Below are 21,090 nucleotides of genomic sequence, written 5' to 3' on the forward strand. Positions count from 1 at the left end.
CCTCAATGGGCCTGGGTTTCTTTCATTGTAACTTGGGGGAGCCATCACCTGCTGATAGCCGTTGTGGTGAGGAACAATGGGATATGGAAGTGAGGCAACTTTTAAAATTTTCTTTTGAAACGAGTTCTGAGATGTTACAGGGCTTAGGCTCTCGAAGCTGGACCACGGTTTGGACCCTTCAGCTCCCCGCGCAGAGTGCGGTGACCCCCGTCGACTTGGAAGCAGCAGATGCCCCGACAGCGGAGTAGCGTCGCCACACACATTGGCTCAGGCTCCTGGGCCGGGGTCGGCCGCCCGCGGCCCGGGGCTCCGCCAGGGGGCGCGCGCGCACGCGCGGAGGCCGCCCTCTGGTCTGCCGCGCGCCTCTCGCCTCTCTATGGTGGCTCGGGCGCGGCAGGAGAGGCGGCGGCGCGCACCCGAGGGGCGGGGCCGCGCTGGGGCGGGGCCTGCGCGAGGGGCGGGGCCTGCGCGAGGGGCGGGGCCTGCGCGAGGGGCGGGAGCGACCGGCCCCGGCGGCGGGGGATGGCTGAGGGGCGGCGGGGGGGCCAACTTCCTGGGGCCGCCCGCGAGGATGTGGCGACCGCCCCCCGGCGCCCCTCAGCCCCAGAGACGCCGCCGCGGCGCAGCCCGCAGCGCCCCTGCCTGAGGCGCCCGCGGCCCGGATCCGGCCCCTCCCCTCCCCTCCCCTTCCCCTCCCAGGTGCGGGGCCGGGCAGGCGGCCGCGACAGGTGAGGAGGCAGCGGCGCCCGCGCTGGGGTCCGCGGGGCGCCCGGCCTAGGCTGGGCTTCTGGGGGAGTCCGGAGCCGGGGAGCGCTGCTCGGCCTCGGGGTCTCGCCAGGCTGTGGTCCTGGGTGGGGGCGGGGGCGCCTCCTCTGTGCGGGGCGCGGCCTGAGACGGTCGCTGCCCACAGGGAATGAGGGGAAGCCCTCCGTCGCTGAAAAGTCTGCGCATTCAAGGTAGCCCGCACCTGTCCCATTAAAAAGTGCCCCTCACGGAAGCACTTCACCTGTGGGGGCACTAACGGGAGACGTGTGTTATCATATATTTCCAAACGCCCTACCCGATCGGCAGGTTCAGTTGACTTGTGGGGGTTGGGGGGAAAGATGCGGCTTTTGAAGCAGAGGAAACTGAGGCAGGTGCGCGCGGCGGCCTGCGTTCAGCAGCTAGCCTGACCCTACTTTCCAGGGCAGGAGCCCCGCGGGCTTCTCGGAAGAAGGTGGAGGCTGGAGTTCGGAGGCTCGATGGAGAAGTTTGGGGATATGCTTCTCCCACCCACGTGCCCCCCTCCCCACCTAGGGGCCACTGGTGGAAGTTGGCTTCTGTTGCCCTGAGGTAACCTGTATGAGGCCGCCAGTGGCCAAGACGGAGAGGAACGGTGGGGCCTCTGCAGCTGGGTTGCCCAGGAGACATTTGACCAGACATGGGGAAGAGTGCTGGTCCCGGGGAGCCACAGCCTCGCAGGCTTCTGTCTGCTCAGAGCTTGATGTCAGGCTGGCTGAAGATAGAAACAACAGTATACTTTTTCCTTTCTGTTGGCCTGTCATTTGTTCTAGGGGAAAAACAGCCTGTGTAATCAAGGAAGAGTGCACTATGCTCCTCCCCGTCTACCCCAGGGAAGAATTACTGTTAGCTCTGATAGAGGGCTTCACCCACAACTGTCACTTTGCCCCCTGGCTAAAGGCCACCAGAAATTAAGGAACAAACATCCCAGGTGTTATGTGGCCTTCTAAGAAAGTAAGTTTCTTGCCCATCCCGTTTTACACATGGTTTGGAGGGCAGACACCTCCTGTCACCCCCTGTTGGCTGCAACTGTGTGGGGAGTAGTTGTTTTCTTAGTGACGGTTCAAGATAGTGTGGCCAAGGTTGTCCACTGACGGGAACATTTTTCTAGGAATGGAAGCAGGCAGGGAACACGGTGCTGGCCGAGTTTGTTGGGAATTCTAGGGTTGGGAGCTAGTTCAGGGGATTTCAGGTTTGACGACTTCTTTATCCTTTTTTCTTGATTGCTTTGCCTCACATTCAAGGAAATAGATGATGGCAAGCATTTCTGAAACTCTATAGCGTATTTCCTGATAATTCCGGACTTCAGAGTACAAGTCATAAATTACAGTTTATTTAGAGGTGTTATTTTCTTAAGTTTGAAAATTGGGTATGACAATTACAGTTTGATGTGGCAAGCCTAACTGTAATAACTTGATTGTGCATGAAGAAGGTTTCCATGTAATCTTGGACACACACACATTTTAATGTCTGTTTAGGAAGATCAGCCCACTAGAAACTTCCATATTGATCAGGGAGACAGCTGTTATCCAGACTGTTTACCTTGGGGTCAGGGATTGTAAATCTTTGAAATTGACTTAATTTAACCCATTGCTAAAATAGCATACACAAAAAGAGGGCTGTTCTCAAAAAGATTAGAAATTAATTTGTTTTCAAAATTTTATCATGACTAAGCCAGTTGATACCACTCTGCTTAGCACTATCTTAAGACAGCAGTGGAAAAACCATTTTCAGTGACCAACATTTAAAAAGACAAACAGCAGCAATAACAAAGAAAGGGTACAGTTTCTTCCCTAATTACCTGTCCATTGTGATGTTTAGTACACAAAATGTGTTGTGCCTAGAACTTTCTGAAAACACCCTCGTAAACCCAAGGAGTGTTAAAGAAACTAATTCCACCTCAATTTTTATTCTTAGAACCTTTAATAAATACTGCTGTTGTTTTAAAAGATTAGAGACTTTTGTATGAAACTTGTACTGGCTATAGGTTTATGTTTTGAGAGGAAAGATTAAACCTCTGCACCTTAAAATCTCATAACCTCTGCAATACAGAATTGAGTTATAATTTAGAGTTTAAGGAGAATGCATAGTTTAAATTGCTGTTGCTGAAGCCGCGAGGTGTGAGCTTCCTCATTATTGTTTGGTAGTGGTTACTGGTTATTATTTTTGTTTGGTTACTGATTATTGGTAGGTGTGACTTGTGTTTCTGTAAGAAAGATTCTGGCACTCTGAAGGACAGTCTTTTTCTAGGCAATCACAAATTCCCATTCCTTCAGTAGGGAGATGGTGTGGTCCCTTCCTTGTTTTGTGAGTTTATATTACTTGGAGTTTTAAACCCCTAAAACCTGTTGGGCTCTTAATAGAGTATCCTATTGTATCTTACATGAAAGCCGTCCTAGATGGTTTGGAATCATTGGCCTTACGTGTTGAAAGACTTTAGCTCTCCCAGTTTCCAGGATTTATCTGCTGTGGTCAGGACAGTGGTTTTATCTAATCCTCATGATGCCATTCTTAGCTTAAACCCATTATCCTCCTTTATCTTTGTTAAGACTGTCATGAAGTTTCTCTGCTTTCTCTAGTTCAGGGTGACTGTTCCACATGTTTAATGCATTTGGGCCCATTAACGTTCAGAATTGGAGTGGTTGGTTAAGAGAATCTACCTGTTTTTAAACATTTTCCTTTTTCAAGGCAAGCATAAAAATCTTGACTTTCCTCTGGGGATAATCAGCTCTTTAAAAATCTAATAGGAAAACAAAATCTGGTTTTTCCAGCTTTTTACCAGTATGATTATTCTTAACCTTTTCTTCTATTCTGGTTTTGCCAGTACAGTGACTAGTGAATGATGATCCAGAGGCACGGGAAAACCCAAGATCTCCCAAATCATCAAAAGAAGGTCACATTGTATTCAGTGTAGCTTTAGCCTTTTTAACTAAAAAGTGAGTTTTATTACAAGGAGTTCCCAAAGCCAGCCACTCCTTGAAAGATTCGCTACAAAGCAGTTTTGTCACTGAGGGGTTCTTTAAAAATACAGATTTCCCAGCTCCACCTCCTGAAGTGTTTTTTTGTTTTTGTTTTGAGTGGATAAGTGATGACCGAGAATCTGTATTTTTTTTTTTTTTTTGAGAATCTGTATTTTAAAAGCCACTCTGGGCAGCTACTTACAAAAAGCTCCCCGAGTGATTCTGATCTGCAACCGGGTTTAGGAACCAGTGTTGCATCGCTTTGAAATTCTTTATAAATTGGTAGTCCCTTTAAAAGCGTCATTATGTTATTCAGGATGTTTGATTTGCTAGAATAGTCCATTTCTGAGTCATGACAGATAACAAAGAGCTTTTATAACTTTTATGTAAATTACTTTCCAGAGGGGCCCTGTCTGCCGTATTATCTGTCAGGAGTCATGAGGGAGGGTTGGTGAGAGTAGCTTCCTGTATTTCCTGAGTGGACAAATGAATGATAATGTGGAAACCACTGGAGGACTGAACGGGTAGTCAAATCTAGTTCTGATCAGTGTTGCATAGGAGAGCTGCCTGGTCAGCCTCTGTATGTAAGATTTTAAAATATAGCCAGTTTGCCAGATGTTTCATTTCTACATTAACTGAAGCGCTTACTGGATATGATGGATGCTTAATAGGCAATAAAATTTAGTCACAGGTCCTTTGCCGAGTTCATGGAAGGAAGAAAAGGTGAAATCCAGAGCCCTCTGAGTTAAAGCAGAATGGGGCACTTAATATGTTAGGGAATTAAATTTGGGGGAAATGTAACAGTTTAGAAAAGAGACAAACCTGGCTTTGAGCCCCAGATCCTCCACCTCCTGGCTGGGCTTCTTTCGTTGTTGTTTAGTTCCTAAATTGTGTCTGACTCTTTGTGACCCCATGGACTGCAGCCCACCAGGCTCCTGTGTCCATGGGATTTGCCAGGCAGGAATACTAGCGTGGGTTGCTATTTCCTTCTCCAGGGGATCTTCCCAACCCAGGGATCAAACCCGCGGGTGCTTTAGACACGTCACTTAACCTCTGTGGGCTTCCTTTTCTTCATCTGCCAGATGAAAATAATATCTGGTGGCATTGATCAGCGAATGAAGAGAGAGCAAATCTCTTCTTTGTACATTGTATGGAGCTCAATGAATGTTCTCTTCTCAGAGGATTTTTATTCTGTAGGCTTCAGATATCTTTCGAAATCCAGCCTTCCCCCGTCTCCTTCCAGGAATATCTACTCGGTCAGCTCTTTTAGAAAACGTATGAAAGAGTGAGGACTCAAGAAGGAGAGAATATGGTAAAGAGGAATGAGTCACAGATACTTGAAAAAAATTTTTTCTTAGAACGAGTGGAGTGTAGGCATATATCCAGAATGACTGCGGGAATAAATTCATGACATTATCCAAATTCTGCCTCCAGTGTCTGGGCCGTAGCCTGAGAGCTCAACTCAGGCTCCCAGGCTTGGGTGGGGAGGGGGGTTCTTTAAATAGCACCTGACAGCCCTTTCTTTTCTCATCTTCCTCTCCCCCTTCCCTTTTTGGTTTTTTCCTTCTTTCTCTCTCTCCTCCCTTTCCCCCTTTTTAAACTGCCTTTCCTTTCGACTTGCCAATCATGGCCGCAGTAATCACAGATCAGGCCACTGGAACTCTGAGGCTAAAAAAGGTTGCTTGTTGCTAACACCTGTCCACCCAGCTAGATGAATAGGATCTTTTGTGGGCAGGAGGTTAAAAAAGCTGATTAGTACAATATTGGCTTAAAGGACCTATTAATGATCTAACATATGTCAATGACCAAGTGATTTTAAGCCATTTTGGAGATTTGTTTCTTATACTCTACGCTCATTTTTTTAATATTGAATTAGGATGTTGGGTGGATTTTCCCACGTGTGAATCTGCTTATTGCCCAGACAGACTAATTTTTGTCATATTGATTGGGAACCATTTATATTCTAAAGACGCTTCTGCCCTTACGTGCCTTTGTGTTGTTCGGCAGTGTCTAACTTGTGTGTAATACAATTAAGGTTTTGTTCACTGTGCTGCTGACATAATTAGTTTAATTTCTGCTCCTTATATATTTCTCTTGGCAGCTGGGAAATTAAAGTACAAAATTTTGCATAAAACTGCTTTTTTGAGGGGGTGATTTTACTGTGAGTCCAACGGACTTAGGCCCGAGGGTACAGTTTTGAAGATGTCTTACTCAACATTCCTGTAATAGTCTCTTTTTCTTTCTTAGAATTAATGTATTAAGACCCATAATTGGCTATTCAGGCATTCAGAAGAGACAATGTTTGGCCTTTACCCCGTGATTCTATTTTTTCCTATATCTCTTTTGAGGAAATGTGTGTAATTTTTGGAAACCCCTAAGTATATTACAGTTACAGTATATTACATGAGCATGTGAACTTTTTGCGAAGACTAGAGAATGGAGTGGTTTTCTCTGATAAGCTGTATTACTTAATTCTCTCCTCAAATCACCACTCTGTTCTTTTTAGATCATAGCGTGTGCAGACCTGATGTGAAAGTGAAAAGGCTGTGATGCCTGGCAAATCCTCTTCACAATTTTTTTCTGTGATGCGTTTCACGGAGATGGCTGTAGTCTTCAGGAGCAGAAGTCTCTCTCAAGGAGACTTTACATTTAATTAGGCTAATCCGCACTTAATTTTCTACAGCGTTCTTGGAGAGATTCTCCCTAGGCTGCTGATTTCATGGAGTTATGACCTATGAAGGTTTTTATCTCGGTTAAGACTGCTAACTTTTTTTTTTTTTTCTGAAGGGAAAGTGACGTTGGTCTGGTAATTTCTCCATTGTCCTCTCCTGTAAAAAGATAAGCAAAATCTTTTGGCTCTCTCACCTGCTTTCAGCACGCATGTGCTGAATTTGAACTTTACAAAATTTTTTTGAGCTGGTGTTACTTGACTTTTAAAAGCTGCCTCTTCTCTAGTGCTACAGATTAAGCCTACATCTCCTAGTTTGACCTTCACATGGTTTTTCTAGAACGGCACGTAGGAACACGGTTTCATTATCTCTGGGTTGTGGACTGAGTGGTCATGGACAGAGGAGCCTGTCAGGCTACAGTCCATAGGGTCGCAAAGAGAGGAACAGGGCTGAGCAACTGAGCGTGCATCCAGTGGTCGGGGCTCCTAGGACAACCGTTTGTTTCCACCAGGCCAGTTCTCAGGGTAGGGGAAGCCCACCCCATTTGAACTACTTGGAGCCAGACTGATTTGCTGAACCATTTTAACTGTCTTGATCCACTTAGATGAAATACTGCCTAGTCATCCTGAAATTTACAGGAAGTTAGGCCTTCTGGAGGCTCTGCTGCCCCCGCCCCCACCCCCAGTGGTTAAATGTAATTAGTTAGTAATCAGCACCATTGTTTGTTTGCAACTGCTGGATTATGTTAAAAGACTTAGAAGAAAAGCTTTTCTTAAGGAAATGGAGCAGCCTCCTCTCCCATCCTGGCTTTTTCTTGTTTTCCCCTATTCATTTACTTTGAAAAATCTTTCCAGTCTTAGTCCTGATAAGGCATATGAATCAGTATATTTTATGCAATAAGAAAGCTTCTTGTCCCTCCAGCAATTTCTGTGAATTCCACCTCCCCCTCCCCCCTTAAAAAAAAAACAAACCGCTTTCTTCCTGATTAAGATATCTGCTTGAGAAATAAGCAGACCTCATCTTATGTTGTCTTCCAACCTTTTCCTGGGTCTTCAGTCAGTGGTTCCGTAGCCAGTGAATTACACCCCCTCTTGATCATGCTGAATTATTATCTTCAAGGCGTGGAAGAAGATCCACTAGAGGGTGAGCCTTTATTTGAAAATGCTGGATGAAAGGAGTGTTCTGATTTGGGGAAAGAGGGTGGAGTGTTTTCCAGGGCTTTGGAGAGAGTGGGCGCAGCTTTATTCAGCCAGTTTGAGGAATCTTCAGTCAAGAATGTCTCTCAGGAAGGGGGTGGAATTGCCTTGGGAATGATTTTTGCAGACCAGCAGCTGTGGTTTGGGCAGTTTGGACTTTATGGAAGTGCAGAGGAGCAGTTAGGGGCGTGGGGTGGGAAGGAATAACTGAGGGACGAGGAGAATTCTTGGGCCTTCTTCTCTCACTTCTGTCTGCCTCTCTACCTCTTCCGCGTGATTAGATTTAGGTGCCATTCTTGGTCATTTTGTCCTGTGCTGATGGAAAAACCTGCAGTCATCCTGTGTCACATCTGAAGTTTACCTTGGCCAGTGTTTGCTGCAGAGTGGGTGGGGAGGGACTACCCCAATGCTTCCAGAGGGCTTGACAAGGGCACGGCCACCCTCCCTACCTCCCTCACCATATGGAGTCACCACTCCCACGCCCATTGATCTAGTTCAGTGTTTCCCAACTGTCTGGACTGGTGACAGAGATGCAGACTGGCAGCTTGAGGAACAGTGATGTGAACCAGCCAGTTAGTGGGGTATTAGACACTTCTGCCAGAGAAGGCAATGGCACCCCACTCCAGCACTCTTGCCTGGAAAATCCCATGGACGGAGGAGCCTGGTAGGCTGCAGTCCATGGGGTCACTAAGAGTCGGACATGACTGAGTGACTTCACTTTCACTTTTCACTTTTGTGCATTGGAGAAGGAAATGGCAACCCACTCCAGTATTCTTGCCTGGAGAATCCCAGGGATGGGGGAGCCTGGTGGGCTGCCATCTATGGGGCCGCACAGAGTTGGATACGACTGAAGCGACTTAGCAGCAGCAGCAGCAGCAGACGACACTGCAGCTTCACCCCCAGATGCTCGTCATCAGATTCCTAAATTTTATTTATCTGAACAAACTTTTCTGTACAGCACATCACCATGTCTCCTGTACTACAAAAACTAATATTAAAAATGAAAATATCTTGACATTTACATCTAATTTGGTTTTTGAGATACCAACTATCCACACCTGCACTGTTATTTGTGGAAACGCTCAGAAATAGCTCCCTGAAATCTCTCTTCTCAGGTTTTCAGAAACAGCACAGACATAAAAATAAGTTACTAGTTTTGTTTGGAAGGGGACTGGTACAAAATTTGAGAGTTCTGAGTATCATGTCAAGAAAGCAGATCTTGATACCATAGCCTGTAAATGTTTACGTGTATTTTAATATACATTTGGTCTTCCCAACCAAACAGCATTTTTTTTCCCCTTAATGGGGAACAGTTGAAATTTGTTGTTACGTATTACTGATATTATAAAAGCACGTTAAAATATGCTTTCTGTAAGTTTTCTGTTTTTTTAATTTTGACTGTGCTGGGTCTTCATTACTGCACGGGCTGCGAGTTGCTGCGAGTGGGGGCCACTGTCTAGCTGGGTTGCAGGGGCTTCTCATTGCAGTGGCCTCCCCTGTTGCGGAGCACAGGCCCTAGGGTGCAAAGACTGCAGTAGTTGGGGCACACGGGCTCAGTAGTTGCGGTTCCTGGGCTCTAGAGCACAGGCTCAGTAGCTGTGGCGCATGGGCTTAGTTGCTCCTTGGCATGTGGGATTCTCCTGGATCAGGGCTGGAACCCGTCTCTTCTGCACTGGCAGGTGGCTTCTTCACTCCTGAGCCACCAGGGAAGTCCGCTTTCTGTAAGTTTTAATATACTGATTTAAAAAATACTTTTTACCTAAAGTAATTTATCAGGGATTTCACTCAAATCGTGACCTTTTTAAAAAAAATTCTTAGAGGCATTAGATTATTATTGCAGTAGATCAGAGTTTTCGTAAGTATCAGAGTCTCCTGGGTACTTATAAAAACTGCCGTCAGGTCTTTATAAAAACTGCTCTTTCCTGGTTGCTAGCCCACAGCTATAGAATCTGGGAATTTGGGAATGAAGCTGGGGATTCTGATGTAGCTTATCTGCAGACCACACTTGAAAACAGTGTTGCTGTCAGAAGGAACCACACATTTAAAAAAATGAACAATGTTGAGAAATGCTGATATTGGGGGGTTGCCTTTAAAAATTCTGCAGAGGAGGAATTCAAGGCATAGGGAAGTAAAAAAAAAAAAATCTCCAGTTCACCCAGAGTCTCCAAGTTAGTTGGACCTTGCAGACCAGCAATGAGGTCTGTTGAGTCTAAGCGGATACTGTTTCCATGAGATTACACCAGGGTGTAGCTCCTTATTGGTTTCTCCTCACTAGTGTGTTCATGGCCAGTCCTGTTTGTCTGTTTGTCTGACTCTTTGCAACCCCATGAACTGTAGCCCGCCTGGCTCCTCTATCCATGGGATTTCTCAGGCAAGAATACTGGAGTGAGTTGCCCTTTTCTTCTCCAGGGGATCTTCCCAACCCAGGGATCGAACCCGGGTCTCCTGCTTGGCAAGCAGATTCTTTACCACTGCGCCCCCTGGAAAGCACATTGATTTCTCTAATTGCCCTTAAATCAGAAGCTGTAGGATAGGGCAAGAATGCTCTGATTCCTTCAGAACAATAAACGACACAATTGGCATTTTTGTAAGTGAAAAGCTAGTGATTCTGAAACTGTGGTGAAGGACCAGCTTTGTGAAGTGCTTATCCAGTCTATTGCCAACTAATATTTTTATAAAATACAAGAAAAATGAATTACCAGGAAGTCATACACTTGGATGCACAGCAGTGTATACCTACTATGAATTTTTTGTGTTTACCTTACTACGGATCTCCATGGATGATGTGTGACTGCACACTTTGAGTAGCATTGTTCTAGGTAGTTCTGAGGACATTTTAGGACCTTGATGTTGTTGTTGTTCAGTCGCTAAGTGGTGTCTGACTCTTTGAGACGCCATGGTCTGTGGCACACCAGGCCTCCCTGTCCTTCACTATCCCTAGGAGTTTGCTCAGATTCATGTCCAGTGAGTTGGTGATACTGGCTAACCATCTCATCCTCTGTCGCCCCTTTCTCCTTTTGCCTTCAATCTTTCCCGGCATCTGGGTTTTTTCCAATGAGTAGGCTCTTCCCATCAGGTGGCCAAAGTATTGGAGCTTCAGCATCAATCTTTCCAATGAATATTCAGGAACTTGATAGGCTACCTGTAACTGAAGCAACCAACTAAGAACTCCCTTACCTGGGGAGAGTTCTACCACTTGGTGACCTGTTAGATGAGAAAAGGTGAGGACACCTTTTTTTTTCCTTTTTTCCTGACTGCAGTGAATCTTTGTTGCTGACCGCAGGCTTTCTCTAGTTGAGGTGAGCTGTGGCTACTCTAGTTTTGGTGTGCAGGCCCCTGTTGTTGCAAAGCACAGGCTCTGGGCGAGCAGGCGTCAGTGGTTGTGGCCCGCGGGCTTAATTGCCCCAAGACTTGGATCTTAGTTCCCTGCAGAGATTGAACGCAAATGCCCAGCAGCGGTAGGAGGATTCTTAAGCACTGGACCTCCTGGGGAGTCCTAGGACTTTTATTTTTAATGTATTTGAGAATATGTTGATAGACCTTGCATCTGGTACCTACATCAGAAAGGATATTTACCTCTTTTGACTAAATATTAGAAAAGCATTTCCAACTTTTCTGGCCTGTAACTTGACTACAGTTAATAAAGATGCTTAAAGGTGGGAGACTGAAAATAATGTTTAAGGGTGTGCCGTTTCTTTGAGGCACTTCAGAGTGCTTGGTTTTTAGAACCCTTTTATAAATAGGGTTCTTAGTGTTTGTGGCCATAATGTAAAAATGAGTGTTGATTTGGAGCAGGGGGCAAGAAAAACCTCTCCATCCATGCGTTGCGTCATGGTTTAATTGCTTGGTTGGATGAAATGTCAAACTTGATAGATTATTAGAGCTGTTATTTTGGTGGTTAAACAATAATGGAACTGTTTGGATGTTTGCAAGGAACACTGCTCCCTGTGTTTGGACTTTGCTCTGGAGAAAGTTTCAATTGTTCAGAAGCAGTACTAGTTACAAAATGCAGCTTCTGTGGCTCCTAGCACAGCTGTCTAAACTACTAGCTCTACTGGGGGCTTTGGACAAGCATTGTTTAACACTTTGGGAAACAATTTGTGTTTCTGATTCCAGAATGTCTATGGTTATTCCCGACTAGTTGGGAGACCAAGAAATGGGAGAATGGTGTTACGTGTGTCTAAGTTAAGTCCAGCTTTTTTTTCCTTTAAGCATCTCTAGAACAAACTCTGTCTTTCTCACTGGGATGGGGATGGATGGAGGGGGATTATGATGAGACTATTGATTCCCTGGGCCTTTTCTTTCCTAGTTAGTGACTGTTCAGTAGAATAGCATGTTGTTGGGCTGTGTGCCCACCTACGGAGGCCTTGGGTCATTATAACCATACAGTACTTCCTCCTTATGTCTTATTTTACCCCAAAGGTTCTCGTGTTGTAAGTGATGGTGGAGAAATGGAGGTAGATCACTTTCAGGAAGAAGCCCAGATGAGCATAGAAAGTAAGATTTTGAGCTTGAGGTTTGTGTCCTTTGAGGCGTGTGTCCTGCTTCTATACATGTGATGACTGGCTGAGAGAATCGCGGAGGAAGCATCATTGACATTTTTCCGACCAACCTCACCCTCATGTTTTAGAGACTTTTGTAGCAAAAGCTGTTTGTAGTAAGAAGTCTGTCCCATGTGAAGTGCCTACCTGATCTGGTAACCACATCTTTCACAGTTGATTTGTCTAATTGCCGTAGTTCTCAGATGCTTTTGAGTTCAAGCAGGGACTTTGGGCCGCATGCTGAGCTGAAATTGCGGTGAGAGTTCACTCTGCGTGGGTTACCTCTGCTGCCTCCTGGCTCTTTGCTTCTGGCCCCGGGGAAGCTCTGATAAAGCCCCGGGAGGGATGGGGCGCAGGCAACATCTGAGATACACTTCAGATGGTTGAGCCAGCAACCAACCCACACTTAAAGAATCTTTTTTTCTTTTTTATTTCTGGCGTCGAAGGGACAGCAGAATAATATGAAATAACATGCTTGCCTTACAAACGATTCGCCTTCCTTATTTCCCCATAGTGGTTGGATATTTGGACGAGTAATTGTAATTGCACCTTTATGGTCACGTACGTCCCTTTCCCCCAACATCTCTAAGCCTTGGCAGTAATCTGTGCTCTATCTCTATAATTTTATCCTTTTTGAAATGTTATGGAAATGGAACCGTAACAGCATGTGGCATTCTGAGATTGGCATTTTTCACTTAGCATGACGCCCTCCATCCAAGTTGTATTTAGTCATGTTGTATTTAGCTGTATTTAATAACGCTTTCTCCCCTCCCCCGTCCCCCCATTTGCTCTGGTCATAGCAGTGCTGTGGTCCACAGCGTGTGTCCACTTAGTCGGGTTTGTGCTTTGTCTTCATGACTCATTAAATGGTGTTTTCCCCCCATAGCAGTAAGTTGAATTGGTGTATCACTATGCAGTTACAGGAGAAGGCAATGGCAACCCACTCCAGTACTCTTGCCTGGAAAATCCCATGGACGGAGGAGCCTGGTAGGCTGCAGTCCATGGGGTCACTAAGAGTCGGACATGACTGAAGCGACCTAGCAGTAGCAGCGTTGCTAAATAGCCTAAGTAGTATGGATGGGTCACTATTTTTTTAAAATTGTAGTATAGTTGGCTTACAATGTTCTTTTCATTCCTGGTGTAGAGCAAAGTGATTCAGCATATATATATATATATATTCTTTTTCATATTCTTTTCCATTATGGTTCATCACAAGATACTGAATATCGTTCCCTGCACTGTACAGTAGGACCTTGTTTTATCTATTTTACATGTTGTAGTTTGTATCTGCTGATCCCAAACTCTGAATTTATCTCTCCCTCACCTCTTTTCCCCTTTGGTAGCCATAAGTTTGTGTTCTATGCCTTGGATGTATCACAGTTTTTTAACCATTTACCTATTGTAGGGCATTTGAGTTGTTTCCAGTTTGGGGCTGTTACAGATAAAGCCATTATGAACATTTGTATACAGGTATTTGTGTGGATACAGGTTTTAATTTCTCTGGGTTAAGTGCCCAGGAATGTCATTGCTGAGTCTCAGAGTAAGTATATCTTCAGTCTCTTAAAGAAACTACCAGACTATTTTGCCCAGCACTGTACCGTTTTGCAGTCTGTCCCAGCAGAGTATGAGATCTAGTTTCTCTGCATCCTCGCCAGCATTTGGTATTGTTCCCACTTTTTAACTTTTTAAAACAAGTAGCGTATCTGGTTTTTAAATTCATCAGATTACTTGTAAAACTGATTTGATTGCCAGAGAGCAGAGATTTTTGAGTTGTGGTTAGCCCTCCATGTGGCTGTGTCTCAGGACAGTGGTCAGTGGTCTGTTGACCTGCTTTTTAATCCTCTGCCCTGGTGAAGAATCCACCTGCAATGCAGGAGACCCCAGTTTGATTCCTGGGTTGGGAAGATCCGCTGGCGAAGGGACAGGCTACCCATTCCAGTATTCTTGGGCTTCCCTGGTGGCTCAGCTGGTAAAGAATCCGTCTGCAGTGTGGGAGACCTGGGTGCAGTCCCTGGGTTGGGAAGATCCCTGGAGAAGGGAAAGGCTACCCACTCCAGTATTCTGGCATGGAGAATTCCATGGACTGTAAAATCCAGTGTGGTCACAAAGAGTTGGACAGGACCCAGCGACTTTCACTTTCACTTTGGTGTCCTCGAGAGAGGGAAGACTAACCAAGACTAACCTTGAGGGACCCTGAGCATGAGATTCACATTCCCCCTTCCCTGGCAGGACCTGGCACATCTCTGCATCTGCCTCAGAATGACAGCCGAACGAACCAGCTGCTGTCCCAACACTGAATTCTGGTTAATTCTTTACAGGTTTACCTCAGTGAATGCAGCCTTAAATATGCTGAAAATTTGGCCCAGAATGGCCCTAAGAACTTGTTCAAATTGTTCTGAACTTGTTCAGTTTTTCAAACTGAACAATTTGTCCTTCAAATTTCATTTTCTTTGTCCAGTGCTCTTAGGTACTTTATTTACTTCATTTCTGATAATGTTAATTAGCTTAACACTGCTCATTTAAGTACTAAAATAGCACAAACGTGTATGTAGAAAACAAAGAATAAACCTTCACCCCTACCAAAAGTAACTGCTGTTGAGTGGCTCTAGACTTTTGAGCTATGTTTTCTGTCTCTCTCTATATGTATGTATGTCTTCTGTGTGTATGTGTGTGTGTTTTCCACCTGCTGCCTGTACTGACCGCCCCCCCCCCCACCCGCCCCAACCCCCATGGATGGAATATTGTGGGCATTTTCCCCTGTGATTCATTTTTTAATGTTCAAGTGAAGTAAGTGAAGTTGCTCAGTCGTGTCCGACTCTTTGTGACCCCATGGACTGTAGCCTACCAGCCTCCTCCGTCCATGGGATTCTCCAGGCAAGAATACTGGAGTGGGGTGCCCTTTCCTTCTCCAGGGGACCATCCCAACCCAGCGATTGAACCCTGGTCTCCCTCATCGCAAACAGACGTCTGAGCCACCACAAAACTTTGGGTTCCTTTCTCTATTGTAAAAAAGATGAGAGTGATAACTTTAAAAGACCCAAATAACGTCTTTTACTCCTTGTTAATTGAGTTTGAATTGAAATAAGTGCGTGGCTTTATTTGCAAGTGAATCCTTAGAATTCTAGGTGTTGGGCTCTGTCTCTCCAGTCTGTTGTATATAATGCAAGTCTGACTTTATGAGGTGATCTCTTGCAGAGCCTTGAGGGAAGCAAGAACTGTGAGTGCAGTAATCATTAAGAGAGTGTATAGTCCTCTGGGTGTTTGTCCACTCTTTGGCTGCTTAGTCAGATGGAGTGTTTTCTTAAGTGCTGCTGAAATGCGCAACTTGGTTTTTATTTTGAAATCTCTCCTTCTGTCTTCTCTGCCTCTTCCATTACTTTGACTACCTTGATGGGACATTCGGGCTGTGAAGTCTTACGCTTTTTATTTCCATAGCCTATAGAAGCCAGTATGAAGGGTAACTGTAGGTGAACAGGTAATTTTATCTGCATGGCTTAGCAAGCACCCATCAAGACGAAACACGTGTCAACAAAGGTCCTCTAGACTTAGGAAGCTGAAGGAAGGTAACTTTATCTGGTGGCATTCTTAGTGGAAACCCGGGTGAAAAATTTAGGAACTTTCACTTACTGGAGGCAGAGCATGAGCAAGGAGAGACAGAATGAGAAGAGGATGGAGAGGGGAAAAAGAGAGAGAGAATGTGTGGATGTGTGTTTGGGGAAGAGACAAATCCAGAGCTACAGAGTAAATAAGAAATATGGGGACTTTCCTGGAGGTCCACTGGTTGAGACTTTGCCTTCCAATGCAGGGAGTGGGGTTGATCCCTGTTTGGGCAGTTAGGATCCCACATGCCTCAGGACCAAGGAATGAAACCATAAAACAAGCAATATTGTAACAGATGCAATAGAGACTTTGAACATGGTCCACATCAAAATAATCTTTTTTTTTTTTTTTTTTTTTAATTCGTCTGCACTGGGTCTTAGTACTGGTCTGCAGGATCTTCAGTCTTCCTTGAGGCATGTAGGGTCTAATTCCCTGACCAGGGATCGAACCCAGGTGTTAGCCACTGAACCCGCAGGGAAGTTCCTAAAAAAAATCTTTAGAAGGAAGAAAAAAAAGTTATGAATTAAGGAAATCTTCAAAGTTGAATTACAGGATCTTTGCTCTGAGACGGTGGCTCCTGGGGAATAGGACATGAGCTTACCAGTCACTTCATTATGAAGCTATTGGGGTTGCTTAGGTGATGGAGTTAGATGACAGGTGCCTTCTCCCTGCCCTTCTTCTGTATTAGCAGCTCAGGGGGGTAAAAAAATTAAGAAATAGCTTTGTATAGAAAATTACACCCATCCGGTGACTTCCAAGATTTCTGTTGCCGGGTTTCTAAAGAGAGCTGCCCAGGATAGCAGTTTGGTCATGTCGCAGACTTCCTTTCTCCCAGGCTTGTCATCAGGTCGTCAGACTGTGTCCTGTCAGCTTAGGAGTCTCCTTCCTGTGGTCTTGCTCCTTTTTCAGTTCCCGGCATTTCACTGTGCCCGAGGTAGGCAGTTGCAGTGCCCTTGGTATCGGACACCTTTCTGTCCTTTGAAGTATTACGCCGCAGTGGATAATAAAGTGCCCAGATTGCATTATAGAACAGGTTGTGGGAGCTGTACCCCCGGGGACAGGCTTGGCTTGCATCCACGCCCGCCTGCAGCTCGCGGGTGGTTTTGCAGCACAGTGCTGTGAAGCGGGTTGAGCCTCATTCAGTGTCGGTCCCTATATCCAGACACTAAAGTGGCTCGTTAAAGATTAAAAGGACCGACTGCCTGGTCCTTCTGGCCCCAAGATGGAAAGATCCCTGCTGTGGCGACAGCCTCTGACTCCCAGGAGAGGCCATCTTATCCCACAGGGTTGTGCTTCCAAACGTTACAGAAAGCCTGCGGCGGCTGATGCTGTGGTGATAAGTTGGCATCTGGGTACTTGCAAGACATATGAGCTCTATAGCACCCCATGGTTTGAATTTCTGGGCAAAACTGCCTCATCAGAAAACCGAAAGCCTCTCCTTTCAACCCATGCCTTCGGGGAGGTTTTCTCCTTTGTTGTATTTGACTATTCTGTTGAGCCAAGTGAACTTTAATTTTCACAGCTGTAAAAATTCCATTAAGCCCCTTGTATTGCATCCCAGGTGTGAAAACGTCTCTGTCTAACAGGGCTGTGGGTGACAGCGAAAATCCTTAAGAGTAGTTAGGATAATTGCCTCTGGAGGCTTGAAAAAAATACTGGTCCAAAATAAATACAGTTCAGTTGTTATATAGTCTTATAAAACAATTATTTATTTTTCGCTGTGCTGGGTCTTCGTTGCTGTGCACGGGTTTTCTCTAGTTGTGGCCAGCAGGGCCTGCTCTCTGCTCTCTCAGTGTGGTCTTCTCCCAGCAGTGGCTTCTCTTGTAGAGAATGGGCTCTAGAATGCGCAGGCTCAGTAGTTGCTCTGAGGCATGTGGAATCTTCCAGAACAGGGATGGAACACCTGCATTGGCAGGCAGATTATTATCCACTGTACCACCAGGGAAGTCCAATTGTTATATTCTTGATGGTTCTTGTGGGTGAGGGGACTAATGTCTAAGACCTGCCCTGTGAGGCTCCTGTTCAGTTTGGGGGTCTTTGGTGGGTGTGGGGGATAGGGGGAGGGAGTGGTAACCATATTACCAAAGGAAACACGCTTTATTTTACAGTGCTTAGGGAACAGAACTATGACCTGTCTCTCAAAACATGACATGGCTGTTTGTATCAGAGTCACTTAGGAAAGGGAGATGCTTATTAAACATTCCCATTCTGGGGCCTCCTTCCACTTCTGCTAATTCAGTGTCTGAGAGACTGGATTGGGAAGTGATAACTTTTCAGTAAGCACCCCTGTTGATTCTCAAGTACCCCTAGAGTTGATTCTCAAGTATCCTAAAGTCCTCTTCATTTTCATGCTTAATTTCTGTGATTTATTAGATGATTGCTATTTGGTTGACATTCATTGTCTTTTTTGAAGAGTAGGTACTCTAAAGAAAAAAAAAGAGGGGAGTTATGAGATTCCTAAACATCCAGGATTATAATTTGTCAGTGTCTCTAATTATCAACAAAGTAGGAAAGCCACTGGTTCCTGGAAATTTTGGTTTATCAATTTACTGTCTTCTCAATTGGTAAAAGGATGTGGGGGAAAAAATAGAAGAAGGATGTGGACATAAATAAGATTAATTTTGTTAAAAAGAGGAAATGTGCAGTATTACTTAGGATGCCAGAAATGGGGAAGCAGGTAAAAGGGGTGCGTGGAGAGGAAAGAGAAGGGGAAAAGATTCAAGTAGTTTATAAACAGTAAACAATTTAAAACTATAAACTGGGTTTTAAATTTGTTGTTCAGTTGCTCAGTCATCTCTGACTCTTTGGGACCCCATGAACTGCAGCACGCCATGCTTTCTTGTCCTTTACTATCTCCCGAAGTTTGCTCAAAGTCGTGTCCATTGAGTCCGTGATGCCATCCAACCATCTCATCTTCTGTCCTCCGCTTTTCCTCCTGCTTTCAATCTTTCCCAGCATCGGGGTCTTCTCTAATGAGTTGGCTCTTCCATCAGGTGGCCAAAGTGTTAGAGCTCCAGCGTCAGTCCTTCCAATGAATAGAGTTGATTTCCTTTAGGATCGACTGGTTTGATCTCCTTGTAGTCCAAGGGACTCTCAAGAGTCTTCTCCAACACCACAGTTCAAAAGTATCAATTCTTTGGTGATCAGCTGAGGAATATTTGAATATATGCTTGTTGTAAAAAGAGCATTCAGACATTGATAAAACTAAAATACCTCCTTGATCTGCTCCCATTTCAGTTCCCCACCATATCTTTTTGTACATATTTGGTAACTTTCTATGGATTTGGAAGAGTACAGAATCCTAAGAAATGAGTATTTTAATTTCTTTTGACACCTGCTTGTTTAAAATGTTAAGATCTATCAGAAAAAAAAAAACCCAAAGGTGGGCTATAAATGACACTACATATTTCTGTTCACGTAAAACAATGGGTATGATGTTTGCAGAGAGTGAGTGTGTGTGTATATGTACATACACACAAATGCATACATACACACATGCATATATTAAATATCTCTTATTACTACACATCAGAAGTAAACCTATAGCGCTTTGGGTGCTGAATTACTTGTTTGAGTTTTATTTTTTAATTTATATATATACATTTTTTGTTCTGAGTTTTAAGATAGTATATTGAAAGAACTTAAGCACAAAGCCACGATTATCTTGTTTATTTCTCACACAGTCTCGTATTCTTTTTTTTTTTAAGATATATTTTTTAATGTGGACCATTTTTTAAAAGTCTTTATTGAATTTGTTACAGTATTGCTTCTGTTTTGTTTTGTTTCCTTGACCATGAAGCACGTGGGATCTTCACTCCCTGACCAGGGATCGAACCCATGCCCTCTGCACTGGATGGCCAGGGAGGTCCCCCAGTCTCACATTCTTAGAGTTTCCATTTAACCTTATAAAATCTCAAGTGCCTGAAGCTATTAGTTCAAATGTAACCTCTTTTTAAAGCTGTCCATCTGTAATTCTCAGCCTTTTCCTGATTAAAAGAGGGAACACGGATGGAGTGTGGTTATATGTGTTGGGGGGGTGGCGCCCGCGAGGAGAACTGTTCAGAACTGTGCAGAATCCCACAGAGGGAAAGGGTAATCTGAGACAGCCCTCCTCACCTGCTGAGTGGTGCTTGTCTTAGCAGAATTAGGAAGTTCCCATGCTTCTGTTGCTCCTCACATCGTTTACATTTATTTCCTGGGCACAGAACCATCTGGACTTTATCTTCCTCATTTAAAGTTTGCTAATAGAGAATGAGTCAGAAGGGTCTAACAATCCTCTGTCTTTGTTTCCGTATTTGCCTCTACTCTGTGTACCTTGAAAGCTGCTCCATCTTAGGATGTTTGTGACTTATCGTCAATGACAGAAATATGTTCTAAAGTGTGGTCTGTGAGATAATGGCTGTCGACCGCTGTAAAGATGCTTCTGTCATTGGAAAGACTAATTAACTTCTTTAAACACAGCTATTTTCTGAAAAAAGGGAAACACTGAGGAGGAGGAAATAAAGGAGGGAACATTTTATAAAACCTAAAAGCCCAGCATGGTTATCCTGCTGGAATAATGTAATTAAGGGATATTGAGTTGGATAAATACCTTTTTTTTTTTTTTAACTAGCTCCGTGAAAAGGAATTGAATTAAATAGCATAGTTTTTGAAACCCTAATTCTGACAATCTACATGTACAATTTAATGAATCCTAACGTTTACCAAAGGACAGACTGGATTGGCAGCTACATCCAGAGTCCGACGCCTTGAGAGACCTACCTGACGGGATGAACAAGGCTAGGTGTGGCGGCTTTGAGAGTCCATGCTGAGGAATAGCTGATGACTGTGGGAAATTTGGAGCAGGGAACAGAAGGATCTGATGTGAACTCTAGTTTCCTTCTTGTCAAGTGAACACCCGGGGAAGCAAGGACTTCATCTCTTGTTTTCTTTGTCTGGCACCGGTGCCAGTTCTCGCCTGTCAGGGCAAATTCAATAATAATTAATAGCTGTTGATGAGCCAGTTGTTCTAGAATCGATTTTTTTTTTAATAAGCTGACCAATAAATGAGACTTGCCATAAATTTAAGGATTCTTTTTTCTTTTAGAAGTGTCAATGTGATTTTCATAGCCTCCTATGGTTCCTTAAACATCTAGTAGGTGTGATGGTGGATAATTGAGCTTTCGCATAGAGAATATGTGGCAGCTGATTAAACAACAATAACAACAACAACCCTCCCGTGTATCTGTGTAATTAGAGAACAGGAGTTGTCTCCGGAATCAGAGAGGTCAAAGAAGGCCTGGTGGGGAAGGAGCCACGAGCCTGGTCGGGACTGACAAAATTCACTCTAATGATTTGACCAGCT

General features: G+C 44.5%; 1 protein-coding gene across 3 annotated transcripts in view; it reads left to right on the forward strand.

The window, feature by feature from the left end:
- Window positions 1-625: 625 nt before the first annotated feature.
- The window catches only part of RFFL (ring finger and FYVE like domain containing E3 ubiquitin protein ligase), a 74,624-nt gene continuing 54,159 nt past the window's right edge, over window positions 626-21,090 (forward strand). For 2 of the 3 annotated variants that reach the window (XM_052657382.1, XM_052657383.1), the window contains exons 1-2: window positions 716-728; window positions 12,028-12,102. In XM_052657382.1, the coding sequence (XP_052513342.1) occupies window positions 12,057-12,102 (46 nt within the window). In that variant the 5' untranslated portion in view covers window positions 716-728; window positions 12,028-12,056. Of the gene's footprint in view, window positions 729-12,027; window positions 12,103-21,090 lie in introns of all 3 variants that reach the window. The other variant, XM_052657385.1, reaches the window with a different exon arrangement.

This window comes from Budorcas taxicolor, chromosome 19 (assembly GCF_023091745.1).
Source record: "Budorcas taxicolor isolate Tak-1 chromosome 19, Takin1.1, whole genome shotgun sequence".
NCBI lineage: Eukaryota > Metazoa > Chordata > Mammalia > Artiodactyla > Bovidae > Budorcas > Budorcas taxicolor.